The sequence below is a fragment of the Carcharodon carcharias genome, chromosome 5 (genome assembly GCF_017639515.1).
Source record: "Carcharodon carcharias isolate sCarCar2 chromosome 5, sCarCar2.pri, whole genome shotgun sequence".
Lineage (NCBI taxonomy): Eukaryota > Metazoa > Chordata > Chondrichthyes > Lamniformes > Lamnidae > Carcharodon > Carcharodon carcharias.
In genome coordinates, this window is record NC_054471.1 from 125,801,331 (window position 1) to 125,825,361 (window position 24,031).

Genomic DNA, 24,031 nt, shown 5'->3' on the forward strand with positions numbered 1-24,031 from the left:
TTGGATGTACTCACACTGGGCGAGGCTAGCAGTAGGTTGGGAACCTGAAAGTTCATGGAGCAGTTTTTTCCATGGTGCTTTAACCGAACCACGGTATTATCATCCCACTCCTGGGCTGCCTGACCAATTGGAGTGGGAGGGCACGATTAAGACCTGCACCTGACGTTGAAGCCTCAGAATTTAAAGGGGCTCTGGTGTAGGGGCAGAATGCGAACATTCTACAATTGCTAACAGAGAAACAGCTGCTTGATTGATGAATCTCAATGAGGGAAGGCATCCCTGCAGCGTCACTGATGCATCCCTGGAGATTATATTGTCAGCTATAAGGAACTATGGGGAACTGTTATTTTCACCAAATGAGAGGAAGAACATTGTCTCTGAAGCCAAGCAGGAGTGGCTAGAAACGGCTGCGGAGTTGTGCATGAGTGTGGTCCCTCACTCATAGATATAAAGAGATTCGATGACCTCATGAAAATGAGTGACATGCCACATTCAAGCACAGGCTACCTCAATCTGATTTCCTCAGCCTACTCCTGCACAGCGCTCCTCAGATGAACACACCTTGCAGGTCCACCCCAATCCTCTCTCTCCAAGCATTTCCTCACACCTCCAGCTGAATGGCCAACACTTACACTCACCCTCACCTTGGGCAGGCGATAGTGTAGTGGTATTGTCACTGGACTAGTAAACTGGGGACCTGGGTTCGAATCCTGCTACGGCATCTGGTGGAATTTGAATTCAGTAAAAATCTGGAATTCAAAGTCTAACGATGACCATGGAACAATTGTCATAAAAACCCATCTGGTTCACTAATGCCCTTTAGGGAAGGAAATTTGCCTGGCCTACATGTGACTGCAGTAATGTGGTTGACTCTTAAATGCCCTTGAAAATGGCTGAGCAAGCCACTCAGTTGTATCAAACTGCTACAAGGCCTCACAAAAAAAGGAATGAAACCGCACAAACCACCCGGCATTGACCAAGGTATTGGAAACAACAACGGCAACCCTGCCAAGACCTCCTCCCTAACATCTTGGGGCTTGTGCCAAAATTTGGAGAGCTGTCTCACAGACTAGTCAAGCAATAGCCTGCCATAGTCACATTCACAGAATCATACCTCCCACACAATGTGGGTATGTCCTGTCCCACCAGCAGAGGTGGCGGCACAGTCGGGAGGGAGTTGCCCTGGAAGTCCTCAACATTGACTCTGGACCTCACGAAGTCTTACGGAATCAGGTCAAACATGGGTAAGGAACCTCCTGCTGATTATAAAGTACCACTCCCCTTCAGCTGATGAATCAGTCCTCCATGATGAACACCACTGGAGGAAGCACTGAGAGTGGCAGTGGTGCAGAATGTACTCTGGGTGAGGGGGCTTCAATTTCCATCACCAAGAGTGGCTCACTAGCACCACAGCTGGCCGAGTCCTAAAGGACGTAGCTGCTAGACTGGGTCTGCGGCGGGTGGTGAGGGAAAAACATGCTTGACCTCATCCTCACCAATCTGCCTGCTGTAGATGCATCTGTCCATGACAGTTTCAGTACAAGTGACCATTGTGCAGTTATTGTGGAGAGGAAGTTCCGCCTTCACATTGAGGATACCCTCCATCATGTTTTGTGGCACTACCAGCATGCTAAATGGGATAGATTTCAAGCAGATCTAGCAACTCAAGATTGGGCATCCATGAGGCGCTGTGGACCATCAACAGCAGCAGAATTGTACTCAAACACAATCTGTAACCTCATGGCCCAGCATATTCCCCACTCTACCATTACCATCAAGCCAGGGGATCAACACTGGTACAATGAAGAGTGCAGGAGGGCATGCCAGGAACAGCACCAGGCTAAAAATGAGGTGTCAACCTGGTGAAGCTACAACACAGGACTACTTGTGTGCCAAACAGCATAAACAACAAGTGATAAACAGAGGTAAGCGATTCCACAACCAACAGATCAGATCTAAGCTCTGCAGTCTTGAATGGTGGTGGACAATTAAACAACTCACTGGAGGAGGAGACTCCACAAATATCCCCAACCTCAATGATGGAGGAGACCAGCACATCAGTGCAAAAGATAAGGCTGAAGCAGTTGCTACAATCTTCAGCCAGAAGTGCTGAGTGGATGATCCATCTCAGCCTCCTCTGGAGGCCCCCAGCATCACAGATGCCAGTCTTCAGCCAAATAGATTCACTCCATGTGATATCAAGAATAGGCTGAAGGCACTGGATACTGCAAAAGCTATAGGCCCTGACAATATTCCGGCAATAGTACTGAAGACTTGTGTTCCAGGAGTTGCCGCATCCCAAGCCAAGCTGTTCCAGTACAGTTACAACACTGGCATCTACCCAGCTATGTAGAAAATTGCCCAGGTATGTCCTGTACACAAAAAGCAGGACAATTCCAACCCAGCCAATTACTGCCCCATCAGTCTACTCTCCATCATTAGTAAAGTAATGGAAGGCACGGAGCTGCCTCAGGGAGATTTATTTCATAAAGTGAATTTTAAATAAAGAAGCTAAAAAATCATTTACACATGTCCCCTCATGTGACAGTGTCACATGACCTGGGGCATGTTTTCGAAATGTTCAAAAAATATTGATTAATGTAATAAACCCTCCATGAAACCTTATCCCACCCATGGATGAGGTTTCATGAAAAATGCAAAGGCCGCTTGGGCTTTTCGCCTGCCCGCCAACCTTAAGGTTGGACAGGAAGCCATGTCAATATCTTTAATTGCTTTATTAATGGCCTTAACAGGCCTTTGACAGCTCAGCTGGCGTGCAGCCATCTCCGGTGTGCACCTGCTGAACTAAAGGTTGGAATGACAAGCAGTGACGCCAGGAGACACGCTCGACGTCACAATGCGTCATTTTATGTGTCAACGTGCAGGGCCCGCCTCCGCATGCTGAACAGAAGATTCTGCCCATAGGTTCCTAATCCTTTTCGCCCATTTCTTGAAAGCCTCTGGCTGCCCTGACACTGGTTTACACTCAAAAAGCTGTTTCCAGTCTACTTTCACTAAATCACAATTCAGCTCAGTAAAATTGACTTTTCCCCAATTTAGAACTTTCACTAAAATAAAAGCAAAATACTGTGGATGCTGGAAATCTGAAATAAAAACAGAAAATGTTGGAAAAATATTCCTAAAGAAGAGTCAAGTTAGACTTGAAAAGTTAACTCTGTTTCTTTCTCCACAGGTGCTGCCAGACTTGCTGAATTTGTCTAGCATTTTCTGTTTTTATTTTAGAACTTTTACTCTTGTCTATGTCCTTTTCTATAATAAGGTTTAAACTAACTGAATCATTATTACTACCACCAAAATGATCTCCCACTGATACCCCTTCCACCCCTTCATTCCCTAAAGTTAGCCCAAATTTCCCTTCTCTTGTTGGGTTTCCTACGTACTGGTTAAAAAGTGTTCTCCTGAATGTATTTTAAGAAATCTGCCTTCTATACCTTTCACACTGATTTTATCCCTGGGCAGAACTTTTCCTGCACCAATTGGGCTCGGCAAGAGGGGGCAGGTTCGGTTAGGACCGCCGTCCGTGATCAGGTCCGCACCGCCATTTTACGCGGGCGGGCCAATTAAGGCCCGCCCAGCGTAATGCGTGACTCTGGCATCAGTGTAAAGGGGTGGACGAGGGCAGGAGCTCAATGTCCGCTGGGTCCAATGGCCACCCGGTGGCCTATTCAAAAATGGCGCAGGCAGCCATGTGAAGGCTGCCATTGACTTGGTGGACCATCGTCATGCAGAACATCAGTGCTGAACACGGCAGGGGGGAGGGCAGTTGGCGGGGCAGTCTGCCCTGTGGTTTTCCGCCGAGTGCCTTGCTGCCCTCCTGGAGAAGGTAGCAGCATGCCAGGATATCCTTGTCCCCAGGGACAGGAGGGGGAGGCCCTCCCTCCATCTCACCAAAAATGGCTGGGAGGAGGTGGCATCCAGGGTGAGCTCCCATGATGTGGTGAGGTGCACATGGGCACAGTGTCACAAGCGCTTCAATGACCTTCTGCGATCAGGAAGGGTGAGTATCGTGTTGGCATGGGCCACTTAGCACAGTATTTAGAAGCGGCCCCCCACCCCCAGACCTCAGAGTTCTTAGAATGTGAGTGGCGAATGTCAATGACGCAACATCTGGGCAAGCAGGTGAGCCCTGGCTGCTTGGAATTAGTGTCTTGCGGCTACAGGGTCACGAATTGGCTGAGCCCTGTGAGGTGTTCCTCAGGTGGGGTTGGCCAGGTTGCAATGGCAATGCAGGTACAGGGTGGACTAATCAATGCTCCTCTCTCCTTTCAGGAGAAAACATCCCACAATAATGCTGAAAGGATGAGGACTGGAGGAGACCGCCCCACCTTCTAATCCTGTCCAGATACGAGCAGGAGGCACTGGGTCTGGAGAGGCTTAACCAGCCGCAGTGAGGTTGGGGTGCCACAGGGAGATGAGAGTGCAGCACACTGAGGTCAGAATGTCTATAAGAGCAACCATTCCACTGTAGTCTCCATATCAATGTGAGCCTCCAACATGGAATCCCTATTGATAATGGCAAGATGAGGACACCCTGATCTAGGTGCCAGGCATGCACAGTGACAGTGTAACTACTTCAACTAATGACATGTCCTTGTTCTTCTTTTCAGGCTCACCAGAGGCCCGTCGGGGTCAGGAGCCTGAAGGCCCGCAACTGACCCCAGAGGACACAGATGACATTAATGCACCAGTGTCACACCCTCTCAGCCAGGCAGGCACCAGTGCAGATACCAGCACCTTGGTGGGCATTAGATGGGTGGATAGTATCTCGGTGCACAACGGTGAGAGCACTTCACACTCACTTGAGGTGCAGGCGGAAGCAAGGACGGCCCAAGGCGCCGGCAGTTGGAGGACTGCTGGGGATCAGGAACATGCTCAGTCGTTGGCTAATGATGGGCCTCTGGAGTTATCCTTGAGGCAGCAGATGCTAGAAGTCCAGCAGGGTGTGCAGGAGGATCTGGCGGAGATGAGGGAATGCGTGCCATGGTCTCTGTTTTGGAGGAGTCCATGCGGAGCTTGAGCAATGCAATGACCCTCATGGCTGAGCGCACAGTCTCCTCCATGGAGAGAGTGGCGACTCTCATGGAGATGCTGCTTCAGAAGAACAATCAGGGCTTCCTGGGGATGCGCTTGGACCTGCAAGCCCTCACAGTGGCATTGACCTCAGGTGGTCAGTGTCAGTGTGGGAGATGGATTGGGCACCCAGTATCCTAGCAAGGTGCACGTTCATCAATGGTGAGCAGGGAGGTCCAAAGCGGCCTAACATTGGTGCATGAGCTGCTTGTTGTCTCTGCAGGATCCTCTCAGGGCACTCTGGATGAGGGCAGCAGCTCCTCTGCCCCTCTGACAGTGACCATGGCATCCGATCAGTCTGTGGTGACTGGGGCGATGCCAGCCCTCCCAGTCGGGGCCAGCACAGGCTCCACGAGCCAAAGGACAACCACCAAGGTCATCAAGGCCAACAGGACAGCAGAGTGAGCAGGCTGCCTCCAATGCCAGTGCCAGCGAGCACCGAGACGTAGCACATATAAATGCAAACGTAAAGCACCTTCGGCAAAACATGGGCTTATCATTGGTGATTTTGTTTGCCCCACTTTTAAGTTGTTTATTAGTAGGTGTGATGGAGAACACCTTTGCATTTAATTTGTTTCATGTATGCCAAGCACCACACCATTAAATGTGCCTTTGTTCAACAAGCCTCTGGGTACTTCTGTAGTTTTGCATGAGAAGGGTAACCCATGATTTTATGAGTGACTTGTTTGTCATTGAGCTTTATTGAAATGGTACATAGTGCATGTTGTTGACCAAGCAAATGTTCCCGTCAGGTATCGAGTATGGAGCCTGCAACCCTGGCATGTGGTGTTGGTTCCTCTTTGGTGGGCTAGCCAAAGGGGCGTTGGATCAAAGCCTCCCGGGTGTCCCTGCCTCCCTACAGACTGCCCAGGTTAGTGTCTATCCCCTCTGCATTCTCTTGAGTGTGCTTGTCCTCGGACTCATGACTGGATTCTCTGTCTGCTGCCAAAGCAGCTGCATCAACACCTTCTTCCTCCACTGCGTCCCCCCTTTCCAGTGCCAGATTGTGGAGAGCGCAGCATGCAACCACTATCAGTGACACATGACCTGGGGGGTATTGCAGTGCGCCCCCTGAATGGTCCAGGCATCGGAAGCGCATCTTGAGAAGACCAATGGTTCTCTCTATCATTGCTCTTGTGGAGGCATGGCTCATATCGTACCGCTACTTGGCCTCTGTTCTTGGATGGTGGAGAAGTGTCATGAGCCACCTTTTGAAGGGATAGGCCTTGTTACCCAGCAGCCATCCATCCAGTAGGGCTGGAGCACTGAAGAGCCTCGGCACCTGGGAATGTCTCAGGAAGTAAGTGACGTGGGAGCTGTCTGGGTACGTTGCACAGACTTGTAGAAACTGCAACCTGTGATCACACACTATCTGCACGTTTGTGGAGTGGAGGCCCTTCCTGTTGACAAAGGCACCGGGCTCACCTGCTGGCGCCTTGATGGCCACATGTGTACAGTCTATTGCACCCTGGACGCGGGGGAAGCCAGCAATCGTGGCAAAGCCTCTGGCTCACTGTGTCTGGCTGGCCTCATCCGTGCGATAGTGAATGAAAGTCAATGCATGCCTGAACAGAGCATCTGTCACCAGCTTGACACAACTGTGGATAGGTGATTGGGAGACTCCACAAAGATCACCCACTGACCCCTGGAAAGAGCCGGAGGCATTGAAGTTGAGGGCCACTGTGACCTGCAGAGCCAATGGGGTGTCCACCCACAAAGTCGGAGCTGATCTCAGGGCTGATCATCTGACAGATGGGGATCACGCTCTCCCTTGAGAGGCGGAGCCTCCTTCAGCAGTGCGCCTCAGATATATTGAGGAAGCTGATTCTCCACCTGCGTACCCTGGCAGCAGGATAGTGGCCTCTTCTGCGGCTTCTTCCACCTTGAACTTCCTGTTGGCCCTGCACCTCTTGTGCCTGCACCTGACCTCCTAAAGGTCGCTCCCTGAATAGGGACACCTGGCTTCCTTCCCCTTCTGACCCTCTCTTCCTCCTCAGAAAAGGTGCCTCCAGTGGAGACCAAAATCCCCATTCCTAGGGTAAGGGAAGGCTGTCTGAGACCTGGAAGGCCCCAAGCAGTATGACCCCTCTGGAGTCCTGAACTGAAGCCCGCTATTTCTGTCAAAGCAGCTCTGAAGTGAAACGAAGTTGTCTTGTTCACACAAGCAAGCAGCAGTAAGTTATAATCTAAAGTACGAACAACTTGCATTAGCGAGCCCACTCACCCCTCTTATCCTGCCCATGGATAAGGGTTGTGAAAATGTGGCCTCCCTGCCTGTCCGTTGCACCTATGCAATGCCCTGAAAATCGCACGGGCTGCGCAAAATCAAATACAGTTGGGGCCTCAAGGGCCTTAACTGGCCCAGTAATTAATGGCAGGCGCACCTCCATCCTCATAGCGTCCGCCTACCAAAATATTGCGACGATGCGCGGTGCCGTTGGGATGCACGCCCGGTGTCAGTGTGTGTCATTTTACGTTCCGGCGTGTTGGGCCCGTCCCTGCACGCCAACTGTAAAATTCTGGCCCTGGTAGTTGAAATCCCCTACCATTATTACAGGTTATTGTTTTTGCACTTCTCAGAATTTGCCTACATATTTGTTTTTCTATCTTCTTCTGAAGATAGTTGGGGGTCTATTGTATTCCATTAGCAGTGTGATCGTTCCTTTCGTGTATCTCATTTCAACCCATATGGCCCATTCGATGAACTTTCTAGCATGTCATCTCTCCTCACAGCTATGAGCCCCTCCAGTCCCACAACCCTTCAAAATATCAGCACTCATCTAATTCTGGAGAATCAAAGCTAACAATAGAAGGCAGAGATTCTGTAGGTGAATATAGAAAATAGAGGAAACTAAGGCTACAAAGGAGGCTGGATTTTACGCTCCCCCCCACCCGGTGAGTTTGAAGGACGGGGGGGGGGGGGGGGGGGGGGGGGGACTTATTTAATGCAGCAGGCAGCCTGACCACCACTTACCCACTAGTCACTGCCCCCACTGCAATTATATATCAGTAGCAGGGGTGACATTGCGCAGTCCACCTGCCAGTGAGCCAATGCCCACTTAAGGGCCTCATCCCACTGCTGCCGGGGTTTAACTGGTAGCAGGAGAGCTCCATGTCAAACGCCCAACTCGGCAGGTTTCCTTGCATGGGCTGGTGATGGGCCGCTCCTTAACAGACACCTTGGGCCCATCAGAGGGCCCTTCCCAAGGTTTTACACCACCCCAGGTTGCCCTCCCTCCACTGGCCTCTAAAATCCCCAAGGCCTCAACCCCCTCACCAGGACCTGCCAACTTGGCACCCGGTGAGACCCCGAAACAGATGATCCAAATCCTAATCCAACACCGCACATCTCTGTCCTGAAGTGTTGGAGAGCTGCCAGATTCCAACAGAATCCTCAATTTTAATTGCTCCACCATTGGTGGCCTTGCCTTCAGCTAGGCCCTCAGTTCTGGAATTCCCTCCCTGAACCTCCCTGCCTCTCTACTTGTCTTTCCTAAGATGGTCCCTAAAATCTACCTCTTTGATCAAGCTTTCGGATATCTGCCCTAATATTGCCTTACCTGTTCCACTGTCAAATTTTACTTTATAATGCTCCTGTAAAGTGCCTTCGGACATTTTAATATATTAACAGTGCTATATTAATACAAGTTGCTGTTGTGACTGTTTCTTCTTTAACCCCCTATCCATTTTTTAGCCCCCTGTCTATCCCATCTCCAAACTCTGTAACCAGGAATGTTGAGCTGCCCTTCCTGACATTCTTTATGCCATGTCTCAGTTACAGGTACGATATCATACTTCCATGTGTCTATTTGTGCCTTCAGCTTCTTATGGGCTGAATTATCTGAGGCTCCAGGTTCCCTGCAAGCCCCCCAGAGGGAATACCGGCTGCCTCAATGCAATTAATGGCCAACTGGCCACTAATAGGCTGGGGGCGAATTTTCCACCTTCTCAGGAACAGGAAGGCTCACCTCAGAGAGATGCCGGCCAGGAGCCGGCAGCTCTCCAACACTTCAGGACAGAGGTGTGCGGTGTTGGATTGGGATTTGGATCACCTGTTTCGGGGTCGTACTGGGTGCCAAGCTGGCAGGTTCTGGTGAGGAGGTTGGGGCCTTGGTGATTTTAGAGGCCAGTGGAGGGAGGGCAACCTGGGGTGGCACAAACCCTTGGGAAGGGCCCTCTGATGGGCCCAAGGGGTCTGTTAAGGAGGGGCCCACCCCATGCCACCACCAGTCCAAGCAGGGAAACCTGCCAAGTTGGGTGTTTGGCATGGAGCTCTCCTGCTGCCAGTTAAATCCCTGGTGACAGTGGGATGAGGCCCTTAAGTGGGCATTGGCTCACTGTCGGATGGACTGCACGATCTCACCCCACCTGGGGCAGTGACGGGTGGGTAAGCGGTGATCAGGCTGCCTGCTACATTTAATAACTCACCAGTGGGGGAGAGTAAAATCCAGCCTCCTTTGTAGCCATGGTTTCCTCTACTTTCCATACTCACCTACAGAATCTTTGCCTTCTATTTTTAGCTTTGATTCTCTCTGTTCTGAATTCACACTCATTCTCAATCCCCTGCCAAATGAGTTTAAATCCTCCCCAATAGCAGTAGCAAACCTTCCTGCAATGATATTTGTCCCAGCTCTGCTTGTATAGGTTCCAGTTGCCACTGAAGTGGTCCCAATGTCCCAGAAATCTAAAGCTCTTCCTCCTGCACCATTTTTCCAATCACACATTCATTTGCACTATTCTTATGTTTCTATACATTCTGGCACGTGGCATCGGGAGTAATCCAGAAATTGCTACATTTGAGTTCCTGCTTTCTATTTTCTTTCCTAGCTCCCTAAAATCTGTAAACAGGATCCCATTCCTCTTTCTACCTCTGTAATTAGCACCAATATTGACCATGACCTCTAGCTGAACATCACAGCCCCTCAAATTTCTCTGTTACCACTCAATGACACCCCTGATCCTGGCACCAGGAGGCAACATACTAATCTGGATTCCGGTCTGTGGCTGTAGAAATACCTGTCTGTTCCTCTTAGTATCGAATCCTCTATCAGAGCCACTTTTCTGTCCTTCTTCCTACCCCACTGTAACAGCTGATCCATTTCTGGTGCTGTGGACTTGTCCCTGGCTGTACTCCCCAGAGGGACTATCACTCTCACCAGTATTCTGAACTGAATACCTGTGAGAGAGCAAGATGCACTCAGGGGATTCTTGCACTACCTGTTTAGTCCTGCTTGTCTGTCTGGTGGTTACACATTCTCTCTCTGTCTGTGCCCTCTTAAACTGTGGGGTAACCACGTCCTGAAAAGTACTATCCATGTAGTTCTCAGCCTTGCAGATGCACCACAGTGATGCCTGCTGCTGCTGAAGCTTTGAAATATGGAGCTCAAGATCCTCCATCTGATGGCACTTCCTGCACAGGTAGTTGTCCATGACATGAGAAGTGTCCTAGAGTTCCCAACTGGAAAACAATGTGCATTCGACAGGTCTGAGATAGCCTGCCATATCCCTAATTATTCAACTATTATCTAAACCTGCAGAAATAAAACTTAAGTCAAAAACTTAATATTTAAACATTAAAACCTCACAGTTTTGAAATCTGGTTTAATTACTTCAGTTCTTTATCTTAGATCCTTATCCCAATACTTAGCCTTGATCATGATTTTCCTTCCCTCAGGTTCTGCCTCTCCTTCCTCTCTGCATTGATTCAAATATCATTTTTCGAATTCGTTCCTGTGTTTGAGTTGGTCTCAGCTCCTGCTCCTCCTGATCTCATGTCTGCACTGCTGCCATGCTTAATATCTCGCTCTATTTTTGCTCAGCAGCTGCTCCTTCTGGTCCTGGGACTTCTCTGCTGCCACGCTTTACATCTCACTCTGCTCTCATTCCTCCTGGTCCTGGGACTCCTCTGTTGGTGCGCTTCAAATTTCACTATGCTATGAATATACGAATTAGGAATATGAGTAGGCCACTTGGCTCCTTGAGCCTGCTCCACAATTCAATAAGATCATGGCTGATCTGATTTTAACCTCACATGCCTGCCTACCCCTGATAACCTTTCACCCCTTTGCTTATCAGGAATCTCTCTACCTCTGCATTAAAGATATTCAAGGACTCTGCCTCAACCACCTTTTGAGGAAGGTTTTGCTCTCATTCCTCTTGGTCCCAGAACTCTTTATAACTTGCTTCATTGATGCTCAACTCCCACTCCTCCTAACGTGGCTCAGAGTTAAATTTTGCTTTACAATAATCCTGTGAACCACCTTGGTATGTTTTATTACATTAAAGGCAAGGCATTGCTTAAATACAAGTTGTTGGTGTTGTGTATGAATCAACTTTCATATTAAGCAAAAATACAAAGCCTCATGTTAATCACAGGTTATACATATATGCTGTGTGTGTATATATTATATATATAAAAAGTAAATTGCAATTTGAGTACTACACGTGCCAACCACAGAACTTGCCATCTGAGAGCTTAATTTGGTTGCCAAGTCTCTCTTTTTCAGTCTGCAACATGATTAAATTGGCATTTTTTCTTTTCAGTTCTATGCGTAGACCATCAACTTGAGAACGCATCTCCTGAATAATGACAAACATATTGATAAAAGCTTTGAGGAAAAGAATGGTGTTGGTCAGTGACACATTTTTGTATTTTTCCCCAATATTTGCATCAACACCCTTTACTAATAAAGAAAGTAATAACAATAATTTAAAAAAGCTCTTTTCATAACCTTAAGGAGGCCTGAAGAATTTCACAGCTCATGAAATATTTTTAAAATATAGGTTCATTACCGATATCAGCGATGCCTCCCCCTCAATGTAAAATGTGCTTGTGCAAGGTATCTTGCATTGCAGGTTCAAGTGATGCTTATTCTTGGCTGTGTAAGATGGAGGCTATGTAGACCTCTGATTTGTCTGTATTCTGGAAAGGTGAAGGTGTGGAGTAGAAGGAAAGATGTAGATGTGCATGGAGAAGGGCAAACTTTCCTTGAACTCCATGCCTTCTGTCATCCATGAGGGTTTTCAGTCTATGAGCTCAGGGACAGAGGTCGTGTGTGCTCCTTCCAGCCTTGTGCGTCGTCAACTCTACAAGTGTACATCTGCTAAGCTGAGCAATAAGTGTGCGTGCATTTCACCTCAATGTGCCGGTTCCCTGTCCCTCTTGGGTACAATTTTTTCCTGGCTCTCAAAGCTACAACTTTAACCATTTAGCAACTTGCAAATGTCTGCATATTGCCCACAAGCCTATTGTCAAAAAGAAGGAATGCAGAACTGGTCCATTCATTCTGCTTAGCCTTCACTCGCCGAGTTCAGTGATGCTCCATGTGTTGCAGTCAATGGAACTGTTGAACACGGTCTCAATGTTCTTATGTTAGTTTGATGGGAAGACAATGCTTAGGGTGGAAATGGGCTAGGAGCTAGGATGTAATGCAGCTGATGTGTGCTCTTTATTATCCACAAAATGAACCTTGAGGGCTCCATATGTGTCTGCATTTTGGGGTTCTCAAGGACCAGGACTAACCGTTATGGGAAACCAATGGTGGCGAAAGGAGGCTTTTTCATGTCTGTCAGGCAAATGTGTGAAGTTGGTCATTGTGAGGTGAGGGTAGGTTAACTGGAGCCCCACATCCCTAACTGAGGCCGGAATTTTCCAGCCCTTTTGGCGTCATGATGGGCGGAGGGGGTATCATGAGGGTATAATAATTTTCATAATATTTTTCTGGTTCATTGTAAAGTGGGGGTAAGCAGTTGGGTCTGTCTGCGTTTGTGATTTAATTACATTTGGGGTCAAGCAGACTGCAAGTTTTGACTCATCAAAAGAAGCTAGGTGCTTGACATTCTAATAAGTATATGGATGTTGGATTAGCATGTAAGGTGTGAAGGGAATTTGCATTTTTAGATAAATGAAGGGGGATTTGGATTTCAAAGGGATCTCAGTCTGTTTACAAATAGCCAGACAAGCAAGCTAAGGAATGTGTTCATTTTTCCTAAGGGTTACTGACAATATATAGTGCCAACATGAAAGTTTTTATGTTATGAAGGAGATATAGTTTCAAAGACTTATGAAACAATATAATTTACATATTAAGAAGGGAAAAACATACACAAAGGAGAATGAGGCTACGTGTTGGGAAAGGCATTGTGAGATCTAACAGAAGTGTGTGAAGTAGCCATAATGACACCTCCGGAATATGTGCATAAGTCTGCTGTCTTTAGAGACTGAAGCTTGAGAAAGCCATTTTGAATTCCATGGTCCAGGGTATCGTGTTAATTTGCTGGATCTGTTTAAAATCTAAAATCTATTTCTGGACTGTTGCCTTAAAGGAGGTGTAACTGGGAGTCAGGTTAATTAGGAATTTTAGGATTCATTATAGTAGTAATTTGTAGTCCTATGTATTTGCTTGAAATATTTTCTTTTATTAATAAATATTTTAATTTAGTTTTTTAAAAAGTGTCTAACAGTCTTGATGGTCTTATTACTTTTGAATTCAGTGCATGCATATCAAAATAAATACAAATGGCAAAACGCAACCAAGTTTCCCTTGTGGATTTGATCCACCTGGCACGCATCATCTGGCATCATAACAGGGGACAATACAACGAGGCCGCCAAAAATCTGTTCCATGCCAGCATCAAAGCACAGCAGGATCATCCAATGGTGTTTGTCATGGCAGAACGCCAAACCCTCTGGAGGCTGGCATGAACCTGCTTTGCATCCCGCTAATGAGACACAAAGTAAGGCCCGACTAGAAATGTCCCTCCATGCAAGATTTACTGCTATGCTGGTGGGAAAACACGCTGGCCCAAAACATGTCTGAGCAGAAGTTGGGACTTACCATTAGGGCCTTGCTCAGATCACAGACATCTGAGCAACAGAAGATGCTGGAGCCCTACAGCTGCTGGATCCTGGTGGATCACGTGCACCACATGCTGGGTGGATTCCCATGTACATGGCTCCATCGCAAAGCAGCTCATGGAACGTGAGATGTCTCCATTATTGTCTTGGGTCTAGTTTGGAACATCATGGTCTTGGCCATGGGCTGCTACGGGTGATCAGTGTTGGGGGCAAGATGAATGTCCAGCTGTGAGTGGGAGAGGAAGCTGTATGGGGGGAGTGGGTAGGAGAGGAATGTCCAAGTTTGACTGGGAGAGGAAGGTGTATTGGGGAGGTGAGATTGGGAGGGTTGGATGAAGGTGTCGGGGGGTGGGGGGTGTTGAAGGTGTCAGTGGGGCAGGTGAGGTTGGGAGGTGGAGTACGAGAGAAAGGTTAATAGGGGAGAATGTGACAAGTGGGAAGGTAGGTGTGATGGGGGATGAAGCTGTATGAGAAGGAACACCTGGAGGGACGTCGAGGTTTCCCGCTTTCCTCTCAGGTTGTCACTGTAGGAACTCAGCCACGGCTACCACAATGGACTACAGGTCTGCACGCACCTCTGCGTTCTTCTGGACCAGGGTCTCCATGGCGTACACCATCCTTCCCATGGAGACCTCCATGCATGCACATGTGGGCACCACTTCATCAGAGAACAGGCGGTCGCACTGTTCCTGTAGGTATGGGAAACATTCCTTTATTTGCTTGGGTGATGAAGGCCATGATTCCAGTTTGGAACCACAGGTGGAGGCACTTTGGTCATTCAGCATCTGGCAAGAAACTCCTTGTGTTGAGAGTTGCTGCCATCGACACTGCCCCCTGCTACACCACTGGCTTCTTAGAGGTGGGATCTGGCATTTTATGGTTTGGAACTGATTTCCAACCTTTCCAGCTCACTTCTACCAGATTTATGGCAGAAGGGCTGCAGATTTCTGGCCCCAATACTTTGAAAAGGAGTGGTTCTTTACTGAGCTAATTATAGCACCCCTATCACATACCCAGCCAACTTAGCACAGACCCTGGATCAGATCTAGCATGTCTTTGCCTGTGTAGCTAAACTTACAGAGCCAATAATGAGACTCATGAGAGTTGGGGTGGGGTGGTCATGGGGTGGGAGGCAGATGGCTGCCCTGCCATATATCTATTGAAGATGAGGTCAGCTTTTTTCCTTTTCTCTCTCTAAATACCCCTCGTAACACCACATTTGAATTTGGGTTAAGCAGCAGCAATTGAAATACTTTGGGGTTTTTTTTGAAAAAAAGCGTTAAATGCTACCTGTAGTTTCTGTAACATTCTCTCTGCTTCCAATTCCACTCTTGGTAGGAGTATGGTGGATTTTTTTGATTGATCACGAGTGTATTTTGGTTAAGAAATTAAGAGCAAAAAACATGCAAATATCTAATAACCTGAGGGCACTATTGTGAGATTGGGTTGCTTTTACTTAAAGTTTGCCTGATATTGTTTCAAATTTCTGATAATAATATCAGGTAAAATATTCCCAGTCACTCATAATTATCAAAGAGAGAGGCAGCAGTCTCAACTTACCAATGAATATGGCCAGACCCTGGCTATGAATTGTGTCAAAGTTATGTGGTATTTTACAATCCTGTGCTTGTCCAGCCCTCCTTACTTCTCTAGCTGAATTTCTTTAGTTTACTCTAAGTGCCAAATGGAAGCCTGATGGTGACCAGGGGTTTGAGAAAATCTCTCTCTAAAAACAGCCAGCTTTACTGATGCATACTGACACTGGCAAAGTCAGGCATGCGTGGATGATTGGAGTGTCCCTCTGGCATCAGAACTGGCCTGGCCTGGCCTGACCAGGCTCCCCTATCATTGCACTAAATTAATTATTCCGCTGCTATGATGAGTTCTATTTCAAACGTGGTCCGAAATTTACGTAATAAAAGCAGTTTGAATGAGAGTCAAATCAGGGACATGAGCTAAAGATACTGAGACACTATCCAATCTTCAAATAAGTAAATGCATGTGCCACAAGATTACTCTTGTATATATGCATAATTACTAAACAATCTTGGTGTAGAAAGGATATAGAAAGTTGGCTTCGAGTTCTAGGTAATAGATCTGTTGCTGGAGATTCTTTATAAACTCTGTTTCAACACTAGCCAAAGGGTTTTCAGCTGAGCTACAGGAGGAAAAGGAAGGAATTTGTGTAACAAGAGAATTATGCCAACATAGCATACAAAGAACATAGAGTATTATTTTCAAAAATACAGAATAACAGTTGGAATACTCAATACCTCCCTTGAAATACAACTTTTACTGCGGCAAGTAAACCAGCCTGTACAGTAAGTCCTTGTTTAATCCTGCCCTGTTTTACATTGATTTGTTTTAATGCTGATATGTCGATAAGGCTTGTAATCTCACTGAGCATCGCGAGATTCATTTTAATATCATTTCCCATGAGACCCTATTGGCGCCATGTTGAAGCAGCCTCTCCCTGCTCCCCGATGGCCTCTCCCCTCCCCAGCCTTCCATTGTGGCCTCCACTCCCTGAGTTCTGGCCTCCTCCCTCTCTCACTTTTGGCCTCTCCCCTCCCCGCTCTCCGAGTTGTGACCTCTGCCCTCCTCAGGTTGTGACCTTTCCTCTTCCCACTCTTGGAGTTGTGGCATCTTCTCCTCCCTGATCTTCGAGTTGTGGCCTCCGCTCTCCAAGTTGTAGCTTCTCCTCTCCCCACTGCCCGCGTTGTGGCCATCCCCCTTCCCACTCCTCCATCTGTGGCCTCTTTTCACCCCACTCCCAGAGTTATGGCCTCCCCCCTCCCTGAGTTGTGGCCTCTCCTTACCCCACTCCCCAAGTTGTGGTCTATCCTCTTCCCACTCCCCGAGTTGTGGCCTCCCTCCTGGAGTTTCAGCCTCCCTGACCAACCCTCAGGCTGAGCATCTCACTTCCTGACTCACCCTCTCACAACTTCCCTCTCCTGGACGTGTGTACCTGTTTAAAGGAGAATTAAAAAAACATGGATTGTAGTAGCCCCAGCTCGGCACTTCTGCACCATCGGGACTCCCATTTCCGCAACATTGGAGCTCTGGCTTTGGATCGGATCTGGATCTTCAAATGGGAATGTAGGTCCAGGAGAGGGAAATGGTGAGAGGGTGAGTCAGTGAGTGGGAAGGTTGGCCAGATGGTGGGTCAGGGAGGAGGAGAGGCTGCAATTCTGAGATTGGGGAGGGGGAAGGATCTGCAGTGACCAGGAGGATCAGGGAGTGGGAGATTTGGGAAGCAGGATCCGCAACGAGCAGGAGGTACTGTAGTAGTAAGTTACATTTTTCTTTTATATTTTTAAACTTATTTTATTTGAAAAATGATTTAATTTACTAATGCAGGAATTCAGCAATGTAAAATATTTCAATTTAGAGGGTATAATGTTTTAATACTTATTTTTCTCTGATAAGGATGGTCCTACAGAACCTAACTAGGGTTTTAATATTGATTCCTATGGGAACCAATGTTTCACTTTAAGACGCTTCATTTAAAGTCGCGATTTTCAGCAATGCAACCACAACTTTATGTGAGTATTTACTGTACCACTTTTGCAACATGGTCCATGATGAGTTATTTAGTCTGTCTCACAATGGGTAATCACTGAGCACTTCCACTATAAGGTTCTGAAAAGTACTTAGCAAAAAACAATTCTTTATTTTCTATAATCTTACTTGAACTCTTTGGGAAAAGTGCTCATGTTGAGTAGCAGGTAGCTTCTTTGCCAGCTGAGCCTAAGAAAGCAGAAGAGCAACAAAAAGAAGGGTTAGAAGTGGGACTGTTTAGCAACAATTCCAGTGTTTAGCTTCATTCACAACTCCTGCAATAAAAATAAATTACTCATGCTTGTCTCTACCAACACTTGGATAATTTTCATCCTTGAACTGACAAATGGCAGGTAAAATTCATGTTACTTAATTGCTGGGCAATAACTATCCTGATGAGGAAGCCCAGCCATCAACCTCTGATTGTGAATAACACCACCATCACCAAGTCACATAACAACATCATCTTGATACCATCAATCAGATGCTGAACTAGCTTTATCAATGCCCTGAAATGTAACTGCATGGATAGAAAGATGGCGAGGGAACAAAAAGCAAAAAAATGCAGGTGCGGGGGGGTGGGAGGGAGGTTGGAGGGAGTCTGTATAATTCCTCAGGTGGCCATCCCATAACCTTCCCGCCCATCCCCAACCTGTCTGTAATTTCATGGGGTGGGGGGACAGGCGAAGCCGAGGGTTGCCCACCCACCTTCGCACTCACCCTCGCACCCCCACCATCACCCACATCCCAATTGAGGCCCTTAAAGGCCGCTTTCTGCCTACTGCAATTTTTCGGCCGGCGAGAGTTCAGGGACAGGAGGAAACCTAGCAAATCACCCACCTTGGGCCTTGGGTGGGAAGACGGGGAGGGGGCACTTCCATCATCGGCCCCCTTTCCTGATTGGGCACCAAATTGGGAGTGGGCAGTCAATACTGAGGAGGACTACAATAAATTATAGGAGCACATTAATAAACTTGCACAATGGGCAAATAATTGACAAATGAAGTTCAATACATATAAATATGAGGTAGTACATTTTTGTAGGGAAAAAAGGTCACATTGCTTGGAAGGTGCATGTTTAGGTGGGGTAGAGACACAAAGGGATCTCGGAGTACAAATACATCAATCACTAAAAGTTGAACCACAGATTAGAAAGGGTATAAAAAAAAGCAAACCAAAGACTAGGCTTTATTTTGAGAGGGGCAGAATTAAAAAGTTATGCTAAACCTGTATTGAATCTTGGTTAGACCACATATCGCATGTGCAGTTGTTTTTTTTATTCATTCACGGGATGTGGGCTTCACTGGCTAGGCCAGCATTTATTGCCCATCCTTAGTTGCCTTTGAGGTGGTGGTGGTGAGCTGCCTTCTTGAACCGCTGCAGTCCATGTGGTGTAGGTACACCCACAGTGCTGTTAGGAAGGAAGTCCAGGATTTTGATCCAGCGACAGTGAAGGAAAGGTAAGTCAAGATGGTGAGACACTTGGAGGGGAACCTCCATGTGGTGGTGTTCCTATCTATCTGCTGCACTTGTACTTCCAGGTGGTAGTGGTTGTGGGTCTGGAAGGTGCTGTCAAAGGAGCCTTGGTGAATTCCTGCAGTGCATCTTATAGATGGTACACACTGCTGCTGCTGTGCATCGGAGGGAGTGAATGTTTGTGCATGGGGTGCCAAACAAGCGGACTGCTTTGTCCTGGACGGTGTCCAATTCCTTCAGTGTTGTGGGAGCTGCACTCAACCAGGTAAGTGAGGAGTATTCCATCACACTCCTGATGGTGCCTTGTAGATAGTGCATAGGCTTTGGGGAGTCAGGAGGTAAGTTACTCATCGCATGATTCTTGGCCTCTGACCTGCTCTTGTAGCCACAGTATTTATATGACTAGTCTAGTTCAGTTTCTGGTCAATGGTAACCTCCAGGATGTTGATAGTGGGGTATTCAGTGGTGGTAATGCCATTGAACATCAAGGGGTGATGGTTGGACTCTCTCTTGTTGGAGATGGTCATTGCCTCACATTTGTGTGGCGTGAATGTTACTTGCCACTTGTCAGCCCAAGCCTGGATATTGTCCAGGTCTTGTTGTATTTGGACATGGACTGCTTCAGTATCTGTGGAGTCGTGAATAGTGCTGAACATTGTGCAATCATCAGCAAACATCCCAACTTCTGACCTTATGATGGAAGATCGATGATGAAGCAGCTGAAGATGGTTGGGCCAAGGACACTACCCTGAGGAACTCCTGCAGTGATGTCTGGAGCTGAGATGACTGACCTCCAACAATCACAATCATCTTCCTTTGTGCTAGGTATGACTCCAGCCAGTGGAAAGTTTTCCCCCTGATTCTCATTGATTCCAATTTTGCTAGGGCTTCTTGATGCCACACTCGGTCAAATGCTGCCTTGATGTCAAAGGCAGTCACTCTTACCTCACCTCCGGAGTTCAACTCTTTTGTGCATGTTTGATCCAAGGCCGTAATAAGGTCAGGAGCTGAGTGGCCCTGGCAGACCCAAACTGGGCAACAGTGAGCAGGTTATTGCTAAGCAAGTGCCAATTAATAGCACTGTTGATGACCCCTTACATTACTTTACTGATGATCGAATGTAGACTGATGGGGTGGTAATTGGCTGGGTTGGATTTGTCCTGTTTTGTGTGTACAGGACATACCTGAACAATTTTCCACATAACTGGGTAGATGCTGGTGTCGTAGTTGTACTGGAACAGCTTGGCTAGGGGTGCGGCACGTCTGGAGCACAAGTCTTTAGTACTATTGCCGGAATCTTGTCAGGGCCCATAGCCTTTGCAGTATCCAGTGTCTTCAGCCATTCTTGATAATACATGGAGTGAATTGAATTGGCTGAAGACTGGCATCTGTGATGCTGGGGACCTCCGGAGGAGGCTGAGATGGATCATCCACTAGGCACTCCTGGCTGAAGATAGTTACAAATACTTTAACTTTATCTTTGTATTGCTGTGCTGGGTTCCTCCATCATTGAGGATGGGGATACTTGTGGAGCCTCCTCTTCCAGTGAGCTGTTTAATTGTCAACCACCATTCATGATTGGATGTGGCAGGATTACAGAGCTTAGATCTGGTAGTTTGGTTGTGGGATCACTCAGCTCTATCACTTGCTGCTTATGCTGTTTGGCATGCAAGTTGTCCTGAGTTATAGCTTCACCAGGTTGACACCTCGTTTTTAGGTCTGCCTGGTGCTGCTCCTGGCATGCCCTCCTGCCATATTATGAAAAGATTTTTTTCTTTCATGGGATGGGGGCATCATTGGCTAGGCCACCATTTGTTGCCCATCCCTAACTGCCCAAGAGAAGTTGGTGGAGAGCCACCTTCTTGAATAGCTGCAGTCCATATGTAGGTGTGGGTACACCTACAGTGCTGTTAGGAAGGGAGTTCCAGGATTTTGACCCAACGACAGTGAAGGAACAACGATATATTTTCAAGTCAGGATGGTGTGTGGCTTGGAGGGAAACTTCCAGGTGACGGTGTTCCCATGAATCTGCTGCCCCTTGTCCTTCTATGTGGCAGAGGTTGCAGTTTTGGGAAGTGCTGTTGAAGGAGACTTGGTGAGTTGCTGCAGTGGAGCATGTAGATGATACAAGATATAGAGGCATGAGGATGAGTACGCAGAGAAGATTTACAAAAATGACACCAGAAATGCATCGGTATACATATCAGGAAAGGATTGTCTCTTTCCTCTTGTAAAAAGGCTGAGGGGTGACCTAATAGAGACCTTTAAAATTATGAAAGTATTTTATAGCGTGGATATAGGAAGAATGTTTCCTCTTAGAGGGAAGAATATAAGAATATATCAAAATAAGATTCACACCAAGAATTCCAACAGGGAATTAAGATCAAACTGCTTTACCCAAAAAGTGGTGAGAATGTGGAAATCGCTACTACAAGGAGCTGTTGAAGCAAATAATATAGATGCATGTAAGGGGAAGCTAGATAAGTATGTGAGGGAGAAGGGAATAGATGGTTAGCTTGATAGATTTAGATGAGGAAAGAGGGAAGAAGGCTCGAGTGGAGCATAAATGCTGGCATGGACTGGCTGAGCCGAATGTCCTGTTTCGGTGCCACATATCCTATGTAATTGTTTGCTGTACCTGTGTGTTAACTTACTGCGATTCATGTATTGGGACACCCAAGTTCCTCTGGATACTATCATTTCTTAGTCTCTCACCATTTAAAAAAATTCTGCTTGCTTCGTTTTCCTACCAAAGTGGATAACTTCACATTTCTCCTCATTATATTCCATCTGACAACTTGGCGTTTCACTTAACCTGTCTACATCCTTTTGCAGACTTTTTGTGTCCTCTTCACAGCTTACTTTCCTTTCTAACTTGGTATCAACAAACTTGGATACATTATATTCGGTTACCTTGCTCTCTGTTTCTTGTCCATCAATCAATTCTCTATCCATGCTAATATATTACCCCACAATTCCATGAGCTTTAATTTTATGGAATATCCTGTTGTGTTGCACCTTACTGAATGCTTTTTCGAAAATTCAAATACACTACATCCACTATTTCTCACTTAACCACCCTGCTAGTTACAACTCAAAAATCTTTTAAAAGATTTGGCAAACCACTTCCCTTTGTTATGATCAGGTGAGGAAGGGTCAAATGGCTCCTTGCTTTTCCCGTTCCTCATTTGACTGCAACAGGGTTTTGTTAAAATGGATATATTTGTCAATTCTGTGAGTGTTTAACTGTTTATGTGCTGTGACCATAAAATGTATGATCAGAGAGGTTTTCTTGAGTTTTTTTTTTAAAATAAAAGAGGATAGTTTTATTGTGCCTAGTTTTATTGTTTATGCAAGATAATAAAAACTCCCGACTTGGAGGCTCGGTCATTGAATTAATTCAAGGCTGAGTTGGATAGATTTTTGATAGACAAGGGAGTGAAGGGTTATGGGGGTAAACAGGAAGTTGGATTTGAGACCACAACCAGATTAGCCATGATCTTATTGAACGGCAGAGCAAGCTCAAAGAGCTGAATGGTCTACTCCTGCTCCTAAGTCTTATGTTCACATACACACACACATACTAAAAGTTCACATATGCACTAATAGATTACAGCATGGGAAGGATAGATGAAGTAATTTAGAGTCCATTGAAATTAAAGTAGTACATGACTCTTGAAGGTTGGTGATTCGGCTGGCTTCAGGTTGAAATCAATGGGCTTGCAGCTCTCGGCGTTGAGGCGGTCTAAAGCTGTGGATGGACAGTTTAGCTGTTCTTCTGGAGGTAACAGCGCTGGGTTGAGTTCTTAAAATCTCTGTCTGTAGCACCAGGATAGTCAAAATCAGCAGACAGTGTTCAACTTGCAAGTTGGATGGAGAAAGAGAGAGAGGGAGAGAGAAGGAAGGAACCCACCTGTTCCTTCAGCATCTCAGTTGCTTGACCTGTTCTGCAGAGAAAGCAGATGCTTAAACAAAGGGTTGGCTTGTCACATAACATTCTCTCTCCAACTGTCCAGTGACCCAAATATGGTTATAGCTAGTGTATTCCAGTTATCTTCATTAGATCATCTCTGGAAATTCCTCTCTCAACCAGGGTCCCATTGTTCAAGCGGTTATATCCAATGGTTTATCTTAACCCACCCGAGTACCCAAGTGATTGTCTGAATGCTTTGTTAATGTGATAAAATAGCCCTCATTCATCCACTTTCGCAGTCATTTTTCCTGTTGTGGCTTTGCAGACAGACTGGCTACAATGGCGGGTTTTCATGCCGTATTGTCCCAAACCTGCCTCATAATTTATGCATTCCCAGGAAACACGCCGTTTCCATGGTGGGTGGGCTCTCATTCACCCTCCCGCCATCAGCCCACTGCTGCATCATGCTGAGCGCCATGTTTAAAAGGCAGCTGCCTGCAGGCTGCTCATCGCTACCAGCTCATGAATGTTTCCTGGGAGGCATGGCCAGCAAAGGAAAAAAGACTGTGGCCCCCCCAGTTTAACGACTGGTCCCTTGAGCGATTGCTGGATGCCGTGGAGGCCTGTTGGAATGTCCTGTAGCCCCGCTCTGGCCACAGGATGGGCAGCAACATGACCAATCTGGCTTGGGAGGTGGTGGCAGCAGTGGTCAGCACCAATGGCTTTCAGAACAAGACAGCCACCCAATGCCGCAAGAGGATGAATGATTACCTCTATTCCACCAGGGTAAGTCACTCTTCTCATTACTCCCAACTCACACACTCACAAACCCATCACACATCCACAGGGCCTTCACTCACTGCCAGTTCAAGGGACATCACCATTCACTCTCTCACACACACCTTCATTGTCCTCAGCCCATCCATGGGACCACTTACCACCCGCACAAGCCAGGCACATCTATCATTTGGCCTGGCAGGCGTTCCGCTTACACTTTCTTCATCTCTATTCATGCAGGACAAGCTGGCACACAAAAGAGCGAGGTTGCAGACCAGTGGTGAAATGCCTGACATCACGGTCCTCACGGACTTTGAAAACAGAGCCATCCAGCTGGCTGGCCATGATCTGGACCG

At 46.9% G+C, this 24,031-nt stretch overlaps 1 protein-coding gene across 7 annotated transcripts in view; it reads right to left on the reverse strand.

The window, feature by feature from the left end:
* Positions 1-24,031, reverse strand: part of LOC121277594 (synaptonemal complex protein 1-like) — a 62,990-nt gene that overhangs the window by 30,082 nt on the left and 8,877 nt on the right. For 3 of the 7 annotated variants that reach the window (XM_041187120.1, XM_041187119.1, XM_041187121.1), the window contains exons 2-5: positions 17,639-17,698; positions 16,014-16,106; positions 15,239-15,317; positions 11,556-11,670 (exon numbers count right to left, since the gene is read on the reverse strand). In XM_041187120.1, the coding sequence (XP_041043054.1) occupies positions 11,556-11,670; positions 15,239-15,317; positions 16,014-16,106; positions 17,639-17,664 (313 nt within the window). In that variant the 5' untranslated portion in view covers positions 17,665-17,698. Of the gene's footprint in view, positions 1-11,555; positions 11,671-15,238; positions 15,320-16,013; positions 16,107-17,638; positions 17,699-24,031 lie in introns of those variants that run through there. The other 4 variants (XM_041187123.1, XM_041187124.1, XM_041187126.1 and 1 more) reach the window with 2 other exon arrangements.